Raw genomic sequence first — 18957 nt, 5'->3', positions numbered from 1 at the left:
TAGCTTGACAAGGAACTGAAGACAGAAAGACAAAAAAAGGACAACAATAAGACTCACATTATTACAATGTCATTAGAGTCCATCTTTTTAACTAATGTAAGGTTGCCAGATATAGCAGAATTTTAGATTATTACTCTGTATAGAATACCAAATTCCTTCAAGTGTTGGTGCATAACATCATTAAGCCAATGTTTAAATGTAGGTGGAGACTTGTCTTCCCATTTCATTAGAATAATACGTATGTCTATCTAGGAGAGTTGTAAATGCTATCACTCTTTTACTCCTGTTGCCTATACGAAGTTCTTGTGGTATTACTCCAAAAATGGCAATAACCGATGACTGATCAACATGGATATCTAAAGCGTTGGAGAGAAAAGCATAAACTAACCCCCAAAACTCAGACAACTTAGGGCAGCTCCAAAACATATGCGACGGAGTACCTGGCTCTGTATTGCATAGGTCACATACTGGGTCAATATTAGGTGTAATTATAGCCAACTTTGTTTTTGACCAATGTAACCAGTGAACAACTATAAACTGGGTGATGCTATGTCGTGGACAGATTGAAGATGAATGAATGCTATTGAGAGCGGCCTGCCATAGTACATCTGATATTTCAACATCCAGTTCTTCCTTCCACTTGTGTTTTAATACTGTTAATGGTTTCAGATTATCCACACTGAGTAGAGAGTACACTGTACCCACAGCCTCCCTGAGATAAGGGGGGATTTTTAGTAATTTATCTAGGAGGGAGTCTGGCGGTAGTGATGGAAAAGAGAGCGCGTGGGTCGAAACAAAACTGCGAACTTGTAAATATCTAAAAAAAAAAAATGTGAGTGAGGAATCTCAAAGTGTGTTTTTAAGTGTTCAAAAGACACAAAGGTGCCACCCACATATAAATCTTTGACTGTCTTTAGTCCCTTTTCAGTCCAGATTCTAAAAGCATCATCAGTCATGGAGGGTACAAACATATTTCTCACTAAAGGAGCATTTCTGGACATCTCAATTAGAGAAATGGCTCATCTAAACTGTATCCATATCTTGAAGGATTGCCTCACAACTGGATTAATGCAGTATGTTGATGTAGATTCTGAAAGAGGTATTTTAGAACAGGCTAGTACATGCAAGGGTACTTGTTTGCAGGATGCTCTCTCATCCTGTAGCCACTTGGGACTATCTTCATCCCTAGGAGAATGAATCCAATACATTATATTTTTAATATTAGCAGACCAGTAATAATATTGAAAATTGGGTAGGGAAAAGCCCACCATGTAGTCGGTGTCGTTGCAGAATTTCTTTACATATATGTGGATTTTTCCCATTCCAAATAAAACGAGACAAAAGCTTATCTACATTTATGAAAAAAGACTTTGGGAAGATGGGGATACATTGAAAAAGAAACAAGAACCGAGGTGTAACATTCATTTTGACAACATTTATTCTCCCCCCTAGCGACAGGGGAAGAAGATTCCAATGATCTAAATCTTTCTTTAAGCAATTTAAAAATGGAGGGAAATTGGCTTCATAAAGATCTTTAAACCTATGGGTTATCCAAACACCTAAATATTTAAATTTATGTGTGCATATTTTAACCAGTAGGGGCTGGATTGTAATTAACTGATAAGTGAGATTGATAGGCATAAGCTCACTTTTCTGCATGTTAATTTTATATCCTGATATCTTGCCAAAAAAAGTTTAACAGATCAAGCATCGTTGGCAGACTTGTCCTGAGGTCAGTCTTGTATATCAGCATATCATCAGCATACATATAACAAAACTTTGTGTTCAGCTCCTCCTCTGATTATGCCTTTAATATCAACACTGTTGATCAGCGCTGTTGCTAGCGGCTGTATTGTTAGGGTGACTAGAAGGGGTGATGGGGGACATCCGTGACTAGAAAGGGTGATGGGGGACATCCGTGACTAGAAGGGGTGATGGGGACCCTCTCGACATTGCGATCTTCTGCTCCCAGCCACCACCGACAAGGTATCGCTGAGCTGCTGGCTGTATGCAAATGGCCAGCCAATTTCCTCCAGGGTCAACACACAGAAACGCTGATGGTGTTGCTCAGGGGTATTGGCCGACTTACTGTTGGATAGCGCATTTGAGGTCCATATACTCCAGCCTGTTGTCAGCGGCCAGTTGCTGGGCTGTGAGCTGGGCTTCCCTGGTGAGGAGCAGTAGTAAGCGAGCCGCTCACTGCTCATCTGGTCACCCCCGCACCTCTGTGGCTCGCTCAAAGAGCACTAACGAGGCCTTGTGGTCATCATGCAGCTTCATTTTTGTCAGGGTGATGTGGGGGAAGCCTGTTGACTGTGTAGCTGGGGCATCTGCAGGCTTGATGAGGTGCAGGAGCGCCTGCTGGCCCTCCTGCTGGTCCTATAGCAGGCCCTCGAAGTGCCAATCCTGCTCGCTCCACATAGTGACCAGCACCTGGTGCTGGTTCTGTTGGGCGGCAGTGGGGGCATGGACAAGCTCTTTGAATGGCGAGGACTCCATGGATGGAGGTTCACTTCAGCATCCTGGGTTTCAGCACTAGTGTAGCGATTCCCTGATTGGGGTGGAAACTGAAGCACAGAGACAGGTGGTACAAATACCCCACACACATTTATTGTACATGCAGCTTTTCAGCTTCAATAGTGACCTATGTATCTGTGCATGTGTACACACACGACACTCCGGTTGGGAGACCTCCTCTCGGCTCTCCCTCTCCTTATCAGCCCACGCCAATCACTGCAAAACACACAACATTTAATTAGACACCAGTGAGTCCACTTTGGCACTCACCTTACCTGGCCTCGCCCTCCATTCACAAACTAGCACTTGACCATGCCCCCGTTGTCACATAATTTATCAGCAATTACTTGCTTGCTTCTGGCAATTATTTGGCAACATGCTAGCTTACATAGTAACAGTATAACCTACGTATTAAGAGTTTTATTTTAAAATAATTGATTTAAATAATAAACATCTAGTTATTTGTAATGTGGTGTAAAATGTGGTCTGAAAAAATCTACCTTGAAGTCTGGAAATTTGAGTATGGAAAAAGTGTGGAATTTTGAAATGGAAAATGTGTAGGAACCCAGAAAATTGCATTTATATAAGCAATTTAGATGTGGTGATAAAGGCTTTAAGTGTCTAGAAATTTTTGGTTTAGGTACCTTGAATGTGCTTGAAAAGTGTTTGAATTTTACTCTTAAAAAGCAAACAAACTCTGATGAAAATAAATTGGTGGACTAAAGCCTCGGTCACAACCGGCCGTACGTGCTCCTACGGCCGGTCTATGTGCAAAAAACGCAAGAAACGCACGGAGGGCGCGCGTGTGACGTGCTGATTTTCGAGCCATAGACTGGCCGCAGAGGTTCTTTGTCATGTCAAACAAACTCTACGGGCGCTTACGTTTTTTTCAGGTTGCAAGACAAACTTACGGCCAAAGTGTGTCTTTCTCCACGAACAAAAAAAACGCAGCGATTTGGGAAACGGCAAAAATCGCACGGCCAAAAAATCGTACGTCCGGTTGTGACCTAGGCTTAAACTGTACTTGTTTGTGTATACTTTAAAACGTTATTGACCATTGCTAGTGGCATACAAGGTAATTCGTCATAGCATACTTTCTTACAGTACCAATCTGGACATGCCTTCTAATTCAATGATTTTTCTTTACAATGTAGAAAGTAATAAAAATAGAATGATGCTGATGGTATTACAACTATGAAATAACACACATGGTATGTACTACGCTAAAGTGTAAACAAAGCAAAATGTTTTATATTTTAGATTCTTCAAAATAGCCACATTTAGCTTTGATGACAGCTTTGCACACACTCAGCATTCTCTCAACCAGCTTCGTGAGGTCGTCACCTGGAATGCTTTTTAATTAATAGGTGTGCCTTGCCAAAAGTTAATTAGTGGAATTTCTTGCCGCCTTAAACCTTTTGAAACCATCAGTTGTGTTGTCCCAAGATAGTGCTGGTATATAGTAAATAGCCCTAATCGACAACTGTAGTAATCCATATTATGTCAAGAACCACTCAAGTAAGTAAAGAGAAAAGACTGTCTTTCATTGCTTTGACACAAAGGTCAGTAAATCCAGAAAATTGCAAGCACTTTGTATCTATCTTTAAGTAGGTGTGTACAAAATCTTGACAGCAACGGAGCTGTCTTTTTAGCACAACTGTGGCAGCATGCTGAAGAGTGCTTGCCTGCGTGTATGTGGACTGTGGGCTTGCTGCCATTATAGCATCAAGGGTACTCAAGGTCCCCATTTGCATGGACCCCGATCTTTGCAGATTGTGGCTATATTTATTCTTCACCACTAAAAGACATTTTCTCAGTTTTGAGAATTTTTGAGAAGCTGGAGCCAATCCCAGCTAACTTCATGCAAGAGGCTGGGTACACATTCACATGGGTAATTTAGAATAGCCACTTGACCCAATCTGCCTGGCTTTGGACTGTGGGAGGAAACTGGAGCACCTGGAGGTGCCGCATAGGCACGGGGAGAACATGCAAACTCCATCCAGAAAGGCCCCAGTTAGCCGCTGTCCCCTGTCGGTTCGAACCCAGAACCTGCCTCATGCTCTGAGGCGACAGTGCAAACCATTGCACCACCATGCCACCCTGTTTACCCTTGATAATTTTTTTTATTTATAAATAATTACCTACTAATTTGCTCTTTGCCCTTTTTGGACAAATCTGGAATGTGTTCAGAGATATTTAAATGAAAACCAATCGAAACTGTAAAAGAAACTTGACAAAGTATTTACTTACCCTAGTATCCAAATTACGATTAATCAGATGTTCACACAGCTGTTTCAGTGAACAATCTTTTAATTGTTCTTGAATAGGTGTTACATGCACGACTAATGTAACAGTTCTGATGTAATAGAAACTAAAAATGCAAAAAAAAAAAAAATCAAAGAATAAAACTATAAAAATTCAAAATTAACAATAAAAAGGACCTTGCAAGAATTCCATAGCTGTTCATTCAAGAGCTAGAACTTAAAAAAAAAAAAAATCCTATCCACAGATGTATCTCATAGCTTGTTCAGTGTTGTGCTCCATTTTATAGATTCAGACATGGGTATCCCTGCATCGGTGCAAGGTGATGTCATCTACAGCAAAACCTTTCAAATTCTCTACAAGAATGAAGAAATAGTAGTCAATGATGTTCTCATATTTAAGGTGATGATGCTACTAGATGAGAGGAAGGTGAGATTCATCTTCATTTGTATCAAAGTTTGTCTTAAGGGATAGAGTGAAATGTGTAAATTGTGAAGATCGTAAAAAAACATCCAGTCATTCGTCTATATTTCTCTTCTTTAGGTGGAAGAGTCCCTGAATGATATGGATTTTCAGCTCTCTCTGGACCTGTATTTTGCAGACGGTGACTACATGTATGTAGTGAAATTTTATTCTTTTATTATGACCTTGGTTGAAGCATACTCTTGTAGAACACATTGTGTAGTTAGTGAAAGGAAGATGTGTTAGTTGACCTAATATAAATAAAATATTTCAACATCATAAACCTGTTCTTGAATAGTATTTTCATTATTGATTAATTCAGTTAAATTGTATTTGTATAGTGCTTTTAGCAGTGGACATTGTTCACAAAGCAGCTTACAGAAATCCAGATATAAAGTGTAAATTTAAGTTTAGCCCTAGATAATGTCATTTATGTAATGTCATATTTATATTTCCTTAGGCCGGAGGATTCTAGGTCACTGCAGAGTATCAGCAGTCGGACTTTGCGATTGCATTTTGGTCTCCACAGAGGCATGCACCAGCACATCAACGTTATGTTTGACTACTTTCACTTATCGATCATCTCTGTCACCATCCACGCCTCTCTGGTGGCACTGCATCAACCCCTCATTAGGTCAGAAAAGGGTCTGGGTCCTATTTTTGTCAACCATTCCTTTTAGACTGCTTTCCAAAATCTGGCTGTGCAACAGTGATTGATGATGTTGAACATTCTGATTCTGTGGAAACTTTCACTTGTGTAATACAGTGCAGTTTTTACTACAGGCCACAAGCATAGAAGAAATCAGTTTCAAAGATACTTCGCAAAAGAATTGAATAAAATCAAGAACACAAAAGGCATGGGCAACAGTTTGCAACTCAAGAGAAGTGCTTCTTTAATGTTTTAATGCTGATAATTTGCACTTCAGCTGCTCTCACCAGACTGCATGCGCGCATATATATATATATATATATATATATATATATATATATATATATATATATATATATACTGTGTATATATATATATATATATAATAATGCATGCATGCTATTTTAGAATATCTTTGTAAAATAAATAATAAGTAATTTCTCTTCACATCTTTTTTTTTTATACTTGGACATACCAAAGGTATGCAAGTATACATGAGAAAATTGCTTTTAATTTCATTACTTTTCAGGAGGAAAAAAAGCATTGTTTCAATGTGGTGTAAGGGTACCAACAAATTTGTCCATGGCTATCAATGTCATCATTGATTTTCAGTGATTACTTTGAACTTTTTTTTTTTCTGGGGCAAAATTATTACACAACATGAGGAAAAAAAAAGAAGAATTTGGTGCACAAGTTTTAATTTATTTTGGGTTTTCTGAAATCAGCACAGGCTACAATTATACATATAGGATCAAAAATATATGTCCACCCACTTAGATTATTAATTCAGTGGTGCTGAAAGTTCCAAAATGTCCTTTAACTTGCCAAAGCCTCTTAACTTCCTGTTGACTTTCTGTCACGATTGACTACAGCCGGTAGCTTCTCTGTGCCAACATAAAGAGTTTGGTTTACAGCACTCCTTCGATTGACCAATACGCAGTACACTGGGAAAGGCCAAGGAGCTCAGTGCAGATCTGAGAAAGAGGATCATGGGTTTACAGAAGTCAGGAATGTCTCTTGGAGCCATTATCTATTATCATCGGTTCCAGTAATTGTACCCAAGTACAAGTTATTGTACTTGGATGTGTAGCCACTTCAACAAGGTCTGGAAGAACACCCAATCTGTCACCCTCAGTTGAGAGGGAATTGGTTTGGATGGTTAGGAACAACCTGGAACCACCTAGGTGTACTCATGCCATGAATTAGAAGCCACTGGGACACCAGTGTCACTGTCTGCAGTCAAGCAAGATTTGTATCGCCATGGACTGAGAAGATTCTGTCCATAGCAAAAACTTTGCTCCAAAATCGACACCTTCAGGCTCAATGAAAGTTTGCAACTGACCACATGGACAATACATTCTGAAGAAAAGTTTTCTGGTCAGCTGAGACAAAGATTGAGTTGTTTGGCCACAATGACCCAGAAGTACAGAGGAACACTGTGTCAGCTGTTAAAGGTGCAGTACGAGATTTTGGAATAATGGTTCCCGCAAGCCATATTTTGAAAAGAAACACGCCCGCCCTCGCCATGCTCCCACCCCCCGCGTCTCCACCCCCCTCCCTACCCGCGCCTCCAAAGCACATGAACGCACATTGCCAGTTCCTGAGCGTTCATGGTTGTCGCGAGGACTGTTTGCATTAGCTCAGTGTGTTTCAACCACTGGTAGCGCGGAAGGAGAGATCATCAGGTGTGCCGTGGCGTCTTCTCAGGTAAGACTGAACAACATCATAGTGAAAGTAACCAACTAACATGATTATCATTTCAAGAAATATTTGTCTGCATACTACATTAGAAGTTGACTTTTCACTTGTTTTCATACTTGTTATACCTAATCTAATGGGGCTTTTCCACTACCAACGCGGCTGAGTTGGGCTGAGTCGAGCTGAGTGGGGCTTTTGGGGTTGCATTTCGACTAGAACCGTGCTGAACCGTGCTGGTTGGAAGTGGGTGGACACATTGGGTGGAGTTAGCGAAAGTGGGTGGACGTCACGTGATGTCGTTAGGCGGCGTAAACAGTGACATCAGTGACCTTTTAAGCGGTAGTCTCACGACCCGGATAGTAAACAATAAACATGGAGGACATGGAGTCGTTAGTGTTGCTGGTCTTGGTGCTGTGGCTTGTTGTCACCGACAACGCCAACAGATACTGGCAAGAGCGTATAGATGAGGCGAGGCGCATAAGGCTTCGTAATTCTTCTTCTTCCGGGTTTGCGGTGTTTACAGATCCCAGCGTGCTCGCAGGGCGTGTGTGGGCATGTGAGGACACTCCTCCTCACCAATCAGCGCACAGGGGAGTGTCTCCTCACGCCCCTAGCCCCACTCGGCTCGGTTGGGCTCACTTCAGCCCTACTCCAAAACCGTGCGAGTTTTGGGTGCTGAGTAAGGCTGAAGTGAGCTCAGTCGTGCTGCTCTGAGGTAGTCGAAACGCGAGCCGTGTTGGGCTGAAGTGAGCTGAAAAAGGGTAGTGGAAAAGGCCCATAATTGTAGTAAGACTGATATGTCGGGGGTTCTGTAGCAGTCACCGCCCTAGCCCAAGCAGTGTTCATGGCTAAGGTTCATGTTGATAGCTCTAATCTGCATTTTACTATTGTTTTTTCGCGGAACAGTCCCAATTCATAAATAAATAATAGTTATCGTTTGTGCCACATACAGCTAAGCTAACAAATCGTTTGTATGCATGAAATAAATACCATGGAAAAACTACCATCAAGGACGTAATACGACTATACGCGTTAGTATAACAATCCGTGTCAGCTAACTTTGCAAATCATGCTAACTTAGCAAAACCTACATTGTGGTCCGTATCATCGGTTCTGCTCTCGCTGCCAGGGTGTACACTTGTTAAAACGACAACACTGTCCTATCTGAAAATGTAATAAATACATAATGATGTCTTACCTATCGAGTAGAAACAGGGCCACCATTGCATCGGTTTGAAGTCCTTTTTGTTGTTTGAGTCGCCGCCAGCGGTCGAACGCTGCGCCAATGTTCACTCTGGTCTTGACTCGTCCTTTTTCATAAAGTTTGCTGGCAGTTGCCTTTTCGAATACAGATTTTCGTTTTCTTTTTTGACCAGTTGTGTGCGTCTGTTCTGCCATAGTGTTATGTAATTATTGTAGGCCAGTATCTAGATAAAATGGGCTAGTATGGTAGGCTATCTATCCGTTGCTTTGAAATGGCTTAGTTCACCTGGAGTGGTCCCTGCGCATACTGTACGCGCAAGGGTAGGGGAGAGGGTGGTGGGGGGTTTGGGGTCGCGGGCTTCAGTCTGATTGACGTGTCAGTATCCAATCATTTTGAGGTGGTTACCTTGATAGGATTTGATGGCGTTTTTCCTTTATTTTACACTGTAGACTGGATTAAAATATTTCGTTTTTGGGTCAAACCTTCTATTGTACTGCTTGCAACATGGGTGTGAGGAGCTTTTCAAGCAATATGGTAAAAAATACTCCTGAAAAAAATCTCGTACTGCACCTTTAAGGGTGGTGGTGGTGGTAACATCATGCTCTTGGGCTGTTTTGCTGCTAGTGGAACTGGTGCATTGAGCAAAGTGCATGTAATAATGAAGTAGGAGGGCTGTTTTTCAGTATAACCTCAAACCATCAGCTAAATGGTTGAAACGTGGGTGTTCCAACAGGGAAGTGACCCCAAATTCACACCAAAGTTTGTGGGATGAATAAAGCAGACTAGCATTAAGGCTTTTTCTGAATGGCATTCCCAAGTCCTGACTTCAACTCAGTTGAAAATATGTGAGCTGTGCTTAAATGTAGAATCCATGCTGCAAAAACATACAAATGTTTTAACACTAGAATTCTGGAAGGCTGCAAGAATTTTCAGGTGAAAATATCTGGAATTCTAGTGTTAATCAAACTGTTCCTCAATTCTGCCAAGAAGAGTGGTCAAATATCCAACCAGAATTCTGCCAGAAGCTTGTTGATGGCTACCAAAAGCACAAGGTTAAGCTGGTCAAGGTGAAATGTGCTAAGCAGCATTTAACCAAATTTTAGGTGTGCTTTTTTTTTTTTTTTGTATTTTTGACCCTGCATGTATAATTCTGACCCTGTGTTGATTTCAGAAAATCCAAAAAAATGAAAACCTGTGTACCAACATCTTGGGTTTGTCCCCCCCCCCCCCCCCCCCCCCCCAATTAAAGACGTATGTTGTGTAATTACTTTGCCCCATAAAAAGAAATCATTGAAAGCCTTGTGTTACCATGACATTAATGTCGATGATGAGTGTAGGTAAATTTCTGACCTCAACTGTAAGTCTTTGGCATATTTACATCCAATAGGACGCAAGTCTTTTTACTACACAAAAATTACTTACTGCACCTAAGACATTTGGTCCTTTTTAAAATGTATTTGGGGTATTTTCATTCGTTTCCTTTAATGTCCTATTATATTTACGGTACATTTCATCACTATGTTTGGAAGTTTTCTATTTCCCTACATGCCTTTTAAAATGTTTTTTATTTTTAAGTGTGTAATGTAGCACTGAAAAAGCTCACTATCTCATTGACTCAGTTGATTTCAGAAGAAAAAAATGTGTATTTTTTTGGGGGGAAGTATAGTATGCAGTAATTGAATAAATGTTTACAGACATGAAAGTTAGTGTGAATTATAGCTGTAATGAAAGCTAATTCAAAGGGAATTTGGTGTGTGTTAAAATGTGCGTTAACACTCCATATTATCATGCAGTTTCCCCCGGCTTGGGAAAAGCACCTGGCTAAACCGCAGTGTACCAGCACAGGGCAAAGACCTCCTGATCCCTCCACTGGAGACTGTGGTATTTGGCTGTACCTATGTCAAGCAGCTGTCTCCAGATGTAAGCATGTTTATGCACACCCACAAATACAGCCAGTGATGTATCAAAGGAATAATGTTTTATTATTGGTCTTTGTAAATAATGATAAAATCCAAGAATTGTGGTGCTAAAGTACTAATAACATTTTTAATTTGTTTTTTTCTAAGAACCAGTCACTAGTCTGTAATTTTGCTGTTGTATCAAGTATTTAACAAAATAAATTGAAAACTAGGTTGTAGATACAGAAAATTAATTCAAATACCTAGGTCAGACGGCAGGCTGCAACTAGTTTTCAACTACTTGTGTCTACCTGCGATAACAAAATCGCAGGTAGATGCAAGGCTAGTTTTGCGTCGACGCAGATAATGGCAGTGTGTTGCAGAGGGTTTTTAGTAGAGGCAGGTTGACGCAAGCAGATCACGATCTGTTCACATTTCAGCTGAGATTCGCTTCCAGTCGGTGCAAATAGCAGGTTGATGCGTGTAGAGGCAGGTGGTCGTGCAACGCTTGAGCAACCAATCGCAGGTTGAAGCGGGTAGTGGCCGCTAGACGCAGGCTGATGCTGGGGAAGACAAGTATTTAGGGATGGCTGCGATGCATCGCAGCTACAGTTAGGTCCATATATATTTGGACACTGACACAAATTTTGTTTTTTTACCTGTTTACTGAAACATATTCAAGTTATAGTTATATAATGGATATGGACATAAAGTCCATACTTTTCAGCTTTCATTTGAGGGTATCCACATTAAAATTGGATGAAGGGTTTAGGAGTTTCAGCTCCTTAACATGTGCCACCCTGTTTTTAAAGGGACCAAAAGTAATTGGACAATTGACTCAAAGGCTATTTCATGGGCAGGTGCGGGCAATTCCTTCGTTATGTCATTCTCAATTAAGCAGATAAAAGGCCTGGAGTTAATTTGAGGTGTGGTGCTTGCATTTGGAAGATTTTGCTGTGAAGAAAACATGCGGTCAAAGGAGCTCTCCATGCAGGTGAAACAAGCCATCCTTAAGCTGCGAAAACAGAAAAAAACCATCCGAGAAATTGCTACAATATTAGGAGTGCCAAAATCTACAGTTTGGTACATCCTGAGAAAGAAAGAAAGCACTGGTGAACTCATCAATGCAAAAAGACCTGGACGCCCACAGAAGACAACAGTGGTGGATGATTGCAGAATAATTTCCATGGTGAAGAGAAACCCCTTCACAACAGCCAACCAAGTGAACAACACTCTCCAGGAGGTAGGCCTATCAATATCCAAATCTACCATAAAGAGAAGACTGCATGAAAGTAAATACAGAGGGTTCACTGCACGGTGCAAGCCACTCATAAGCCTCAAGAATAAAAAGGCTAGATTGGACTTTGCTAAAAAAACATCTAAAAAAAAAAAAGCCAGCACAGTTCTGGAAGAACATTCTTTGGACAGAATGATGGAAAGAAAAAAGTATGGCAAAGGCGTGGTACAGCTCATGATCCAAAGCATACCACATCATCTGTAAAACACGGCGGAGGCAGTGTGATGGCTTCGGCATGCATGGCTGCCAGTGGCACTGGGTCACTAGTGTTTATTGATGATGTGACACAGGACAGAAGCAGCCGGATGAATTCTGAGGTATTCAGAGACGTACTGTGTGCTCAAATCCAGCCAAATGCAGCCAAACTGATTGGTTGACATTTCATAATACAGATGGACAATGACCCAAAACATAAAGCCAAAGCAGCCCAGGAGTTTATTAAAGCAAAGAAGTGGAATATTCTTGAATGGCCAAGTCAGTCACCTGATCTCAACCCAAATGAGCATGCATTTCACTTGTTAAAGACTAAACTTCAGACAGAAAGGCCCACAAACAAACAGCAACTGAAAACCGCTGCAGTAAAGGCCTGGCAGAGCATTAAAAAGGAGGAAACACAGCGTCTGGTGATGTCCATGAGTTCAAGACTTCAGGCAGTCATTGCCAACAAAGGGTTTTCAACCAAGTATTAGAAATTAACATTTTATTTACAATTATTTAATTTGTCCAATTACTTTTGAGCCCCTGAAATGAAGGGATTGTGTTTAAAAAATACTTTAGTTCCTCACATTTTTATGCGATTGTTTTGTTCAACCCACTGAATTAAAGCTGAAAGTCTGAACTTCAACTGCATCTGAATTGTTTTGTTCAAAATTCATTGTGGTAATGTACAGAACCAAAATTAGAAAAATGTTGTCTCTGTCCAAATATTTATGGACCTAACTGTAGATGCAGACTGCACCTGCAAATAGTTAACAACCTGCAAGCAGTCTTATGGCCTTATATTTTTTCAAGTCTGCTTCCGACTGGTTGCGTCCTGTCATAACAGCTTAAAAACTCTGCGTCTTGCAATACGTCTGACCACAACGAAGGATTTGACGCAAAATGCCTGCTTCCACCTGCGATCAGTCGCCACCCGACCGATCGCAGGTCGCAGCATGCGTCTTTCTGACGTGGGCAAAAGAGATTCACTTATTACCATGATATAATCACCATACGTGTCCTAGTCAGGTTATGGCTAAGTAGAAGTACCAGTAGGTAGAATCGTAGGTCTATTTATTTAGTACATTTAGAATTAAGTGTTTCAATCACATTTTCAAAACTTCATGCATTTCAGAAGCAGAACTTGGCACAACACTTGCTTTCAAATCACTAGCTTTATGCAGACTAATCCCAACCTCCTCTGAGGCAGTTTTGTTTCACCATTGTTCTCTGAGGAAAATGCTGAAACTGTTTAATGATCAAAACTCAAACTCATGCAACACACAGTTTAGGGGTCATCCATAATTTATCATTATCATGAGTCTACAAAGAGTAGACTTTTGAGCAACCCCCCCCCCCAAAAAAAAAAGTGTACATTAGCGGACAAAAAATGATGATGGATCTACGTGGAATAGGAATTCAAAATAAAACCATGTCTTGTATTATTAAAATCGGATGACAGAACAATACAAAGATTCACAAGAGAAGAAAAGAAGACACAAGATGGGTCCAGAAGTTTTCATAGAAAGCAGGCGATTCATTTTTGAAAATTAGAGACTGTCTTTTTAAGGGGAGCTGTTGCCTTTTGGCTCCTCATGAACAATAGGAAATCCATTGTTCATGAGGAGCCCAAAGGAAACAGCTCCCCTTAAAAGAGAGTCACTGTTTTTGTCCCCAGATCAAATGTTGAAAATAAAGAATAAAACATATTTTGGGGCTGGGGCTGGTCGTGCAGGACTTTAATTCTGAAATGGAAGAAAAGACTGACTGTATAAAATTCAACTGACTGCTGACGCAAGTACAAAATACCCATTTGATATCCTACGTACCGTTTTACGAGAGAAATAATCCCGAATTGTAAAAGTCAACTTGATTTTTTCCATCCGGACGATCGCTTGCCGGCACAGCTCAGCTTGCTTTGAAACGTTCATTTTTGATTCTTTCCAAGCAGCCTGCCCTGCCCTAACTGCCTCCTGCCGCTTCTCAGATGAATGCAGGAAACAATAAACATTTAAAAACTGCTCGTACTCGTTTGAAGGAGTCTTGTGAATAGCGGTATTTCTGCTATTCACAAATTTGTAAATGCGGTCAAAATCTGGGTCAGCCATTGTTGTTGTATTGAAGAAAGAAAGCGTGTAGAGCTAGCTGGCAACACCGATGTGGCGCGAAATTTTTAACATGGCGGCCGCCGATTCGCACATTTGACAGATCATCATTTTTTTCATTTTTAAAAAGTGTACGCCTGGTCATTAACCCCCCCCCCCCCCCCAGCATACGGTTTGTACGCTCGTGATAATGATGAAAATTATGGATGACCCCTTACACTAAATGGCTGTTTTGAATTGAGAAAAATGTCCTATGATAGACATTTGGTTAAGCATGTTGAAAGTGATGCTTATTTTCATTGCCACAGGGCAAGACCTTCCTGGTGTCAGATCAGTGTCTACAGCATGCCTTCAACTTGCACCATAGCCTGTGTGCCAGCTTGTTGCTGGCCTACCAGGGCCTCTTTGAGTACTTCATGGCTCTTAGCAAGAGCCTCCCTTCCTCTCACTGCATGGAGCTTGGTATGTTGATGCTGGGTAGTTTAATAAGAATTGGGTATCATCATGTGGAGCACTGAAACAGAACAGTGTACGGTATTGTTGATGTCAATGTTAGGTTTTTGTGTTAATCATCAAAACATTAAAAAAATCTAATAACTATATTTCTACATTTATAATAATCTAGCTGCAGTCTGTGTCCTTTAGAGAACATAACACTGAAGTCCAGATTTTCTCTGGTCTTATAAATGTTCCTCATTTTCATGCTTCCTTCCATAAAGCATGTCTACTTACATAGTTATAATAGTGCTATTAGTAATGATGTAGAGAGCAATTTGCTGCATGCTGTTGTGGTTTCTTCCAGTAAGATCTGAAGTATGGTTCATAACACTAAACCAATGCAATCTAGAACCAGTATAACTTTTGTAACCTTTAACGTATCTGATGCATATGCCTAATTAAATCTTAATTTTTGAATGCACATAGTCTTCAATAATACTAGTTGTATGTCAGTTTGTCCTGCTCCTAAGAGTTTCTATGAAGACTTTTACCCTAGAGCACCACCCTATGCAAAACTTGCCTAAAAGACACTAAACATCCTCTCTCTGCTGCCTTATGTGTCTTCTGACTGGGTCCTAGAAGTATGTAAAAGATAGAACTCAGCTCTTTTAGTATAAGGGAGAGAAACCATTTTAAACATGCCTATATGTGCAATCCCACCACTAGCCAAGCCCAGCATGCAAGTCCTTTATGAGCGAGTTCTAAGAAGACCTTTTCCCAGAGGCCAAAGGCACATCCATATAGGTATGTCAGTTGACCATCAACCTCAACATGCCTTTCATTTTTGTGTTTGTTTTTTTTCTTTGTATGGCCAGCTGATCTTTCCCCTGTGTGGGCTGAGAGCTGTGGACTCTGTCGTATTGTTAGCAGTCATTCAGAACCAAGACTAACAACAAACCATTCACTTCTTTGCAGGAATGCTGCTCTTAAGTGTCCTCTGTACTCCTCTGCTAATTCCTTGTAGCGCTCAATCTTTGGCTCATCAGAGAGACTAATTTCTCTCTATATAGAGTGCTGAGAAATCCATATTGATTTTGCTGTATTTTTTGACCATTTTAGAAAAACTGGATGTGGAAGCCCGTCTCCATGAGCTTTGCGAACATGTCAAGGTATGTCAATAATAGTGGTGGTAGTAGTAATAATTAGTAGTAGTAGTAATAATTTTATTATTATTATTAGTAGTAGTAGTTTATATTAGTAGCACTTTGCTAACATGGTGAAATGCTTGCTGCAAGCTGATTAATTGATGGCAGCCATGCTTGTGAAGTTACCCAGTCAACAGAAAATCCAGAAATCCACTCAGATTTTCAGTGATGCATTGTCCCAAATTTCAGCTTGATTTTACTTACTGTATGGTGGGGGCTTACGCTGCCTGAGAAACAGTTATTTGAATTTAACCCCAACCCCCATTGGATCGCATCCCAACCTTAATGCATGCCCTTAGCATTGGTCCTGAATAAGCCTTTCAGTGTTGTGCAAAACCATCTAAAATATCATGCTACAGCTGATTATTGAGGATCAGACATAGAAATTTTTTTTTCCCTTGGCACAAACACGGATTGTTATGGCAAATACTTGCATTTACTACGTATGTTGTCTAAAGCAGGCATCAAACCCATGTTTCTGAACAGCAAAATAAGGTTTTACCAGTTGCTACATGTACATGCAACCTAATAAAATGTTAATACAGTATCGTGACCAAGACCTCTGTTGGAATAAATTTATATAAACAATTAATTGGCTTGTTCATCCAGATGAATTCATCTGATTATGTTCATACGTTTCCCTTATATAAAGTATAAAATCAGCATTTAGCTATACATTAGTTGTAATACAGTTGTAAGTTATACACATTTGTGGGGTAAGATTTAGTGACCACTTTACCAGAATAGCTTGGAATGCATGAATCCAATCAGCATGTTCAGCTTTTTAATTGTGTCTTTAAGGATTTTTTAAAAGTTATTTTCTGTGTCATTATAGTAATACAAGTATGATTATTAAGGTGAAAGGATGCTCTGGATGTTGAAAATGATGTAAAATGCACACAAAGCAAGGGGATTTGATTTGGAAAAAGCCTGTATTTTTTGAGCAGTTATTTCCATACAGTGGTCTTTAATATTGGGGACATAAAAGATTATTTATTTATATATATATATATATATATATATATATATATATATATATATATATATATATATATATATACACATACACTACCGTTCAAAAGTTTGGGGTCACTTTGAAATTTGCTTATTTTTGAAAGAAAAGCACTGTTCTTTTCAATGAAGATCACTTTAAACTAATCAGAAATCCACTCTATACATTGCTAATGTGGTAAATGACTATTCTAGCTGCAAATGTCTGGTTTTTGGTGCAATATCTCCATAGGTGTATAGAGGCCCATTTCCAGCAACTCTCACTCCAGTGTTCTAATGGTACAATGTGTTTGCTCATTGCCTCAGAAGGCTAATGGATGATTAGAAAACCCTTGTACAATCATGTTAGCACAGCTGAAAACAGTTGAGCTCTTTAGAGAAGCTATAAAACTGACCTTCCTTTGAGCAGATTGAGTTTCTGGAGCATCACATTTGTGGGGTCGATTAAATGCTCAAAATGGCCAGAAAAATGTCTTGACTATATTTTCTATTCATTTTACAACTTATGGTAAATGAAAGTGTGACTTTTCATGGAAAACACAAAATTGTCTGGGTGACCCCAAACTTTTGAACGGTAGTGTATATGTGTGTGTGTGTGTGTGTGTATGTATGTATGTATGTATATATATATATATATATATATATATATATATATATATATATATATATATATATATACACACACAACCCACAGATAGTGTGTTTTATGTTATTTTCTTGAACCAGAGCATCCTTCTGCTTGAATGTCAGGCAAATATGAGCTACCTGACTCCTCGCTGTGCATTCAAAAATTGCAATCAGATGACTGAACTCAATTTTGATGTGATGGGAGATCATTTAAAACTCGTTAAATATACAAGTAAGGCTGAAAAAGCAGAACACGCTTACTGGACTTAGATGCTCCTCATTGTTATGGTAACACTGTCCCTGAACTCCACTATGCATGCATATCATTTTGCATCAGTATCTGTAAAATGGTAACAAAATAACCCCACTACAGATTACAATCCATATAAACCAGGGTGTCAAGCTCAAATTCTGTCTCAACCACCTCAGCATATTTGTAAGCCTTTGAAGCACCTTAATCTTTATTAAAGGGTTTTTAATTTTTAAACTTTTATTTTTAACTCTGAGTTCGCAACTCTGAAAGGAGAACAGGACATTTCTAGTAAAAGAATGGATAACAGAACAGGTTATACTGTAGCTGTCAGTTAAAGGGGTTGCAGAGGGATGTAAGTTCAGGAAGGTGTTTATACAGGCATGCAATAATATGATAAAGAGCTTGAGGTTGTTAAACAGGCATGGGTCATACTGGGCATGAACAGAATGTTTGAAGCAAGGTGAAAGGCAGAGTCGAGATAAACAAAGCAAAGTCACGAGCCAGAGTAACAGAAACAGTACAAGGCTAGGCAACGTGAGACACGGTACTCCACAAACTTCGCCAAGTCTTTGTGCTGTTGGAGTCCTTATATACGTGTGCCGTATTTGTGCTCTGATCAGGGACAGATACATGTAATAATAAGTCCTTGCGGTACGCACTGAGTGCATGGGCGTGAGTAACAGTTCAAGGCGTGCCAGTCACAAATATGTGCGGATGTGACAATAACATTTATTATATTTTTTTATTAATGCATCAAATTGCCAAAGTAAAACTGTGATCAGATGTTCATCAAGTCCTAAAACTAGATAAAGAGAACCCAATTAAATAAATAATGCAAAACATAGTTTTCACATTTAGATATTGTGCAAAATTATCCAATGTTACATATATTTATCAGAGGAAGTATGTGAACCTTTGCTTTCAATAATTGGTGTGACCCCTTGAGCAGCAGTCACGTCAACCAAACATTTCTGGTAACTGGTGATCAATCCTGCTTAACAGGATGGAGGAATTTTGGCCTATTCCTCCTTACAAAACTGCTTCAACTCAATGGTGTGACTGGGCTTCCTTGCATGAACTGCTCTTTTTAGGTCCTTCCACAACATTTCTATTGAGTTAAGGTCTGGACATGG

General features: G+C 39.8%; 1 protein-coding gene across 7 annotated transcripts in view; it reads left to right on the top strand.

The window, feature by feature from the left end:
• The window catches only part of fam135a (family with sequence similarity 135 member A), a 182157-nt gene that overhangs the window by 109435 nt on the left and 53765 nt on the right, over positions 1 to 18957 (top strand). For 3 of the 7 annotated variants that reach the window (XM_060916825.1, XM_060916824.1, XM_060916830.1), the window contains 7 exons: positions 5069 to 5208; positions 5323 to 5393; positions 5702 to 5875; positions 10586 to 10712; positions 14599 to 14752; positions 15455 to 15532; positions 15848 to 15897. In XM_060916825.1, coding sequence (XP_060772808.1) covers positions 5069 to 5208; positions 5323 to 5393; positions 5702 to 5875; positions 10586 to 10712; positions 14599 to 14752; positions 15455 to 15532; positions 15848 to 15897 — 794 coding nt within the window. Of the gene's footprint in view, positions 1 to 5048; positions 5209 to 5322; positions 5394 to 5701; positions 5876 to 10585; positions 10713 to 14598; positions 14753 to 15454; positions 15533 to 15847; positions 15898 to 18957 lie in introns of all 7 variants that reach the window. The other 4 variants (XM_060916828.1, XM_060916829.1, XM_060916827.1 and 1 more) reach the window with 2 other exon arrangements.

The sequence above is a fragment of the Neoarius graeffei genome, chromosome 3 (genome assembly GCF_027579695.1).
Source record: "Neoarius graeffei isolate fNeoGra1 chromosome 3, fNeoGra1.pri, whole genome shotgun sequence".
In the NCBI taxonomy this organism is placed as follows: domain Eukaryota; kingdom Metazoa; phylum Chordata; class Actinopteri; order Siluriformes; family Ariidae; genus Neoarius; species Neoarius graeffei.
The sequence above is the reverse complement of the archived record's forward strand: the minus strand, read 5'-3'. Positions and strand labels throughout refer to the sequence as shown.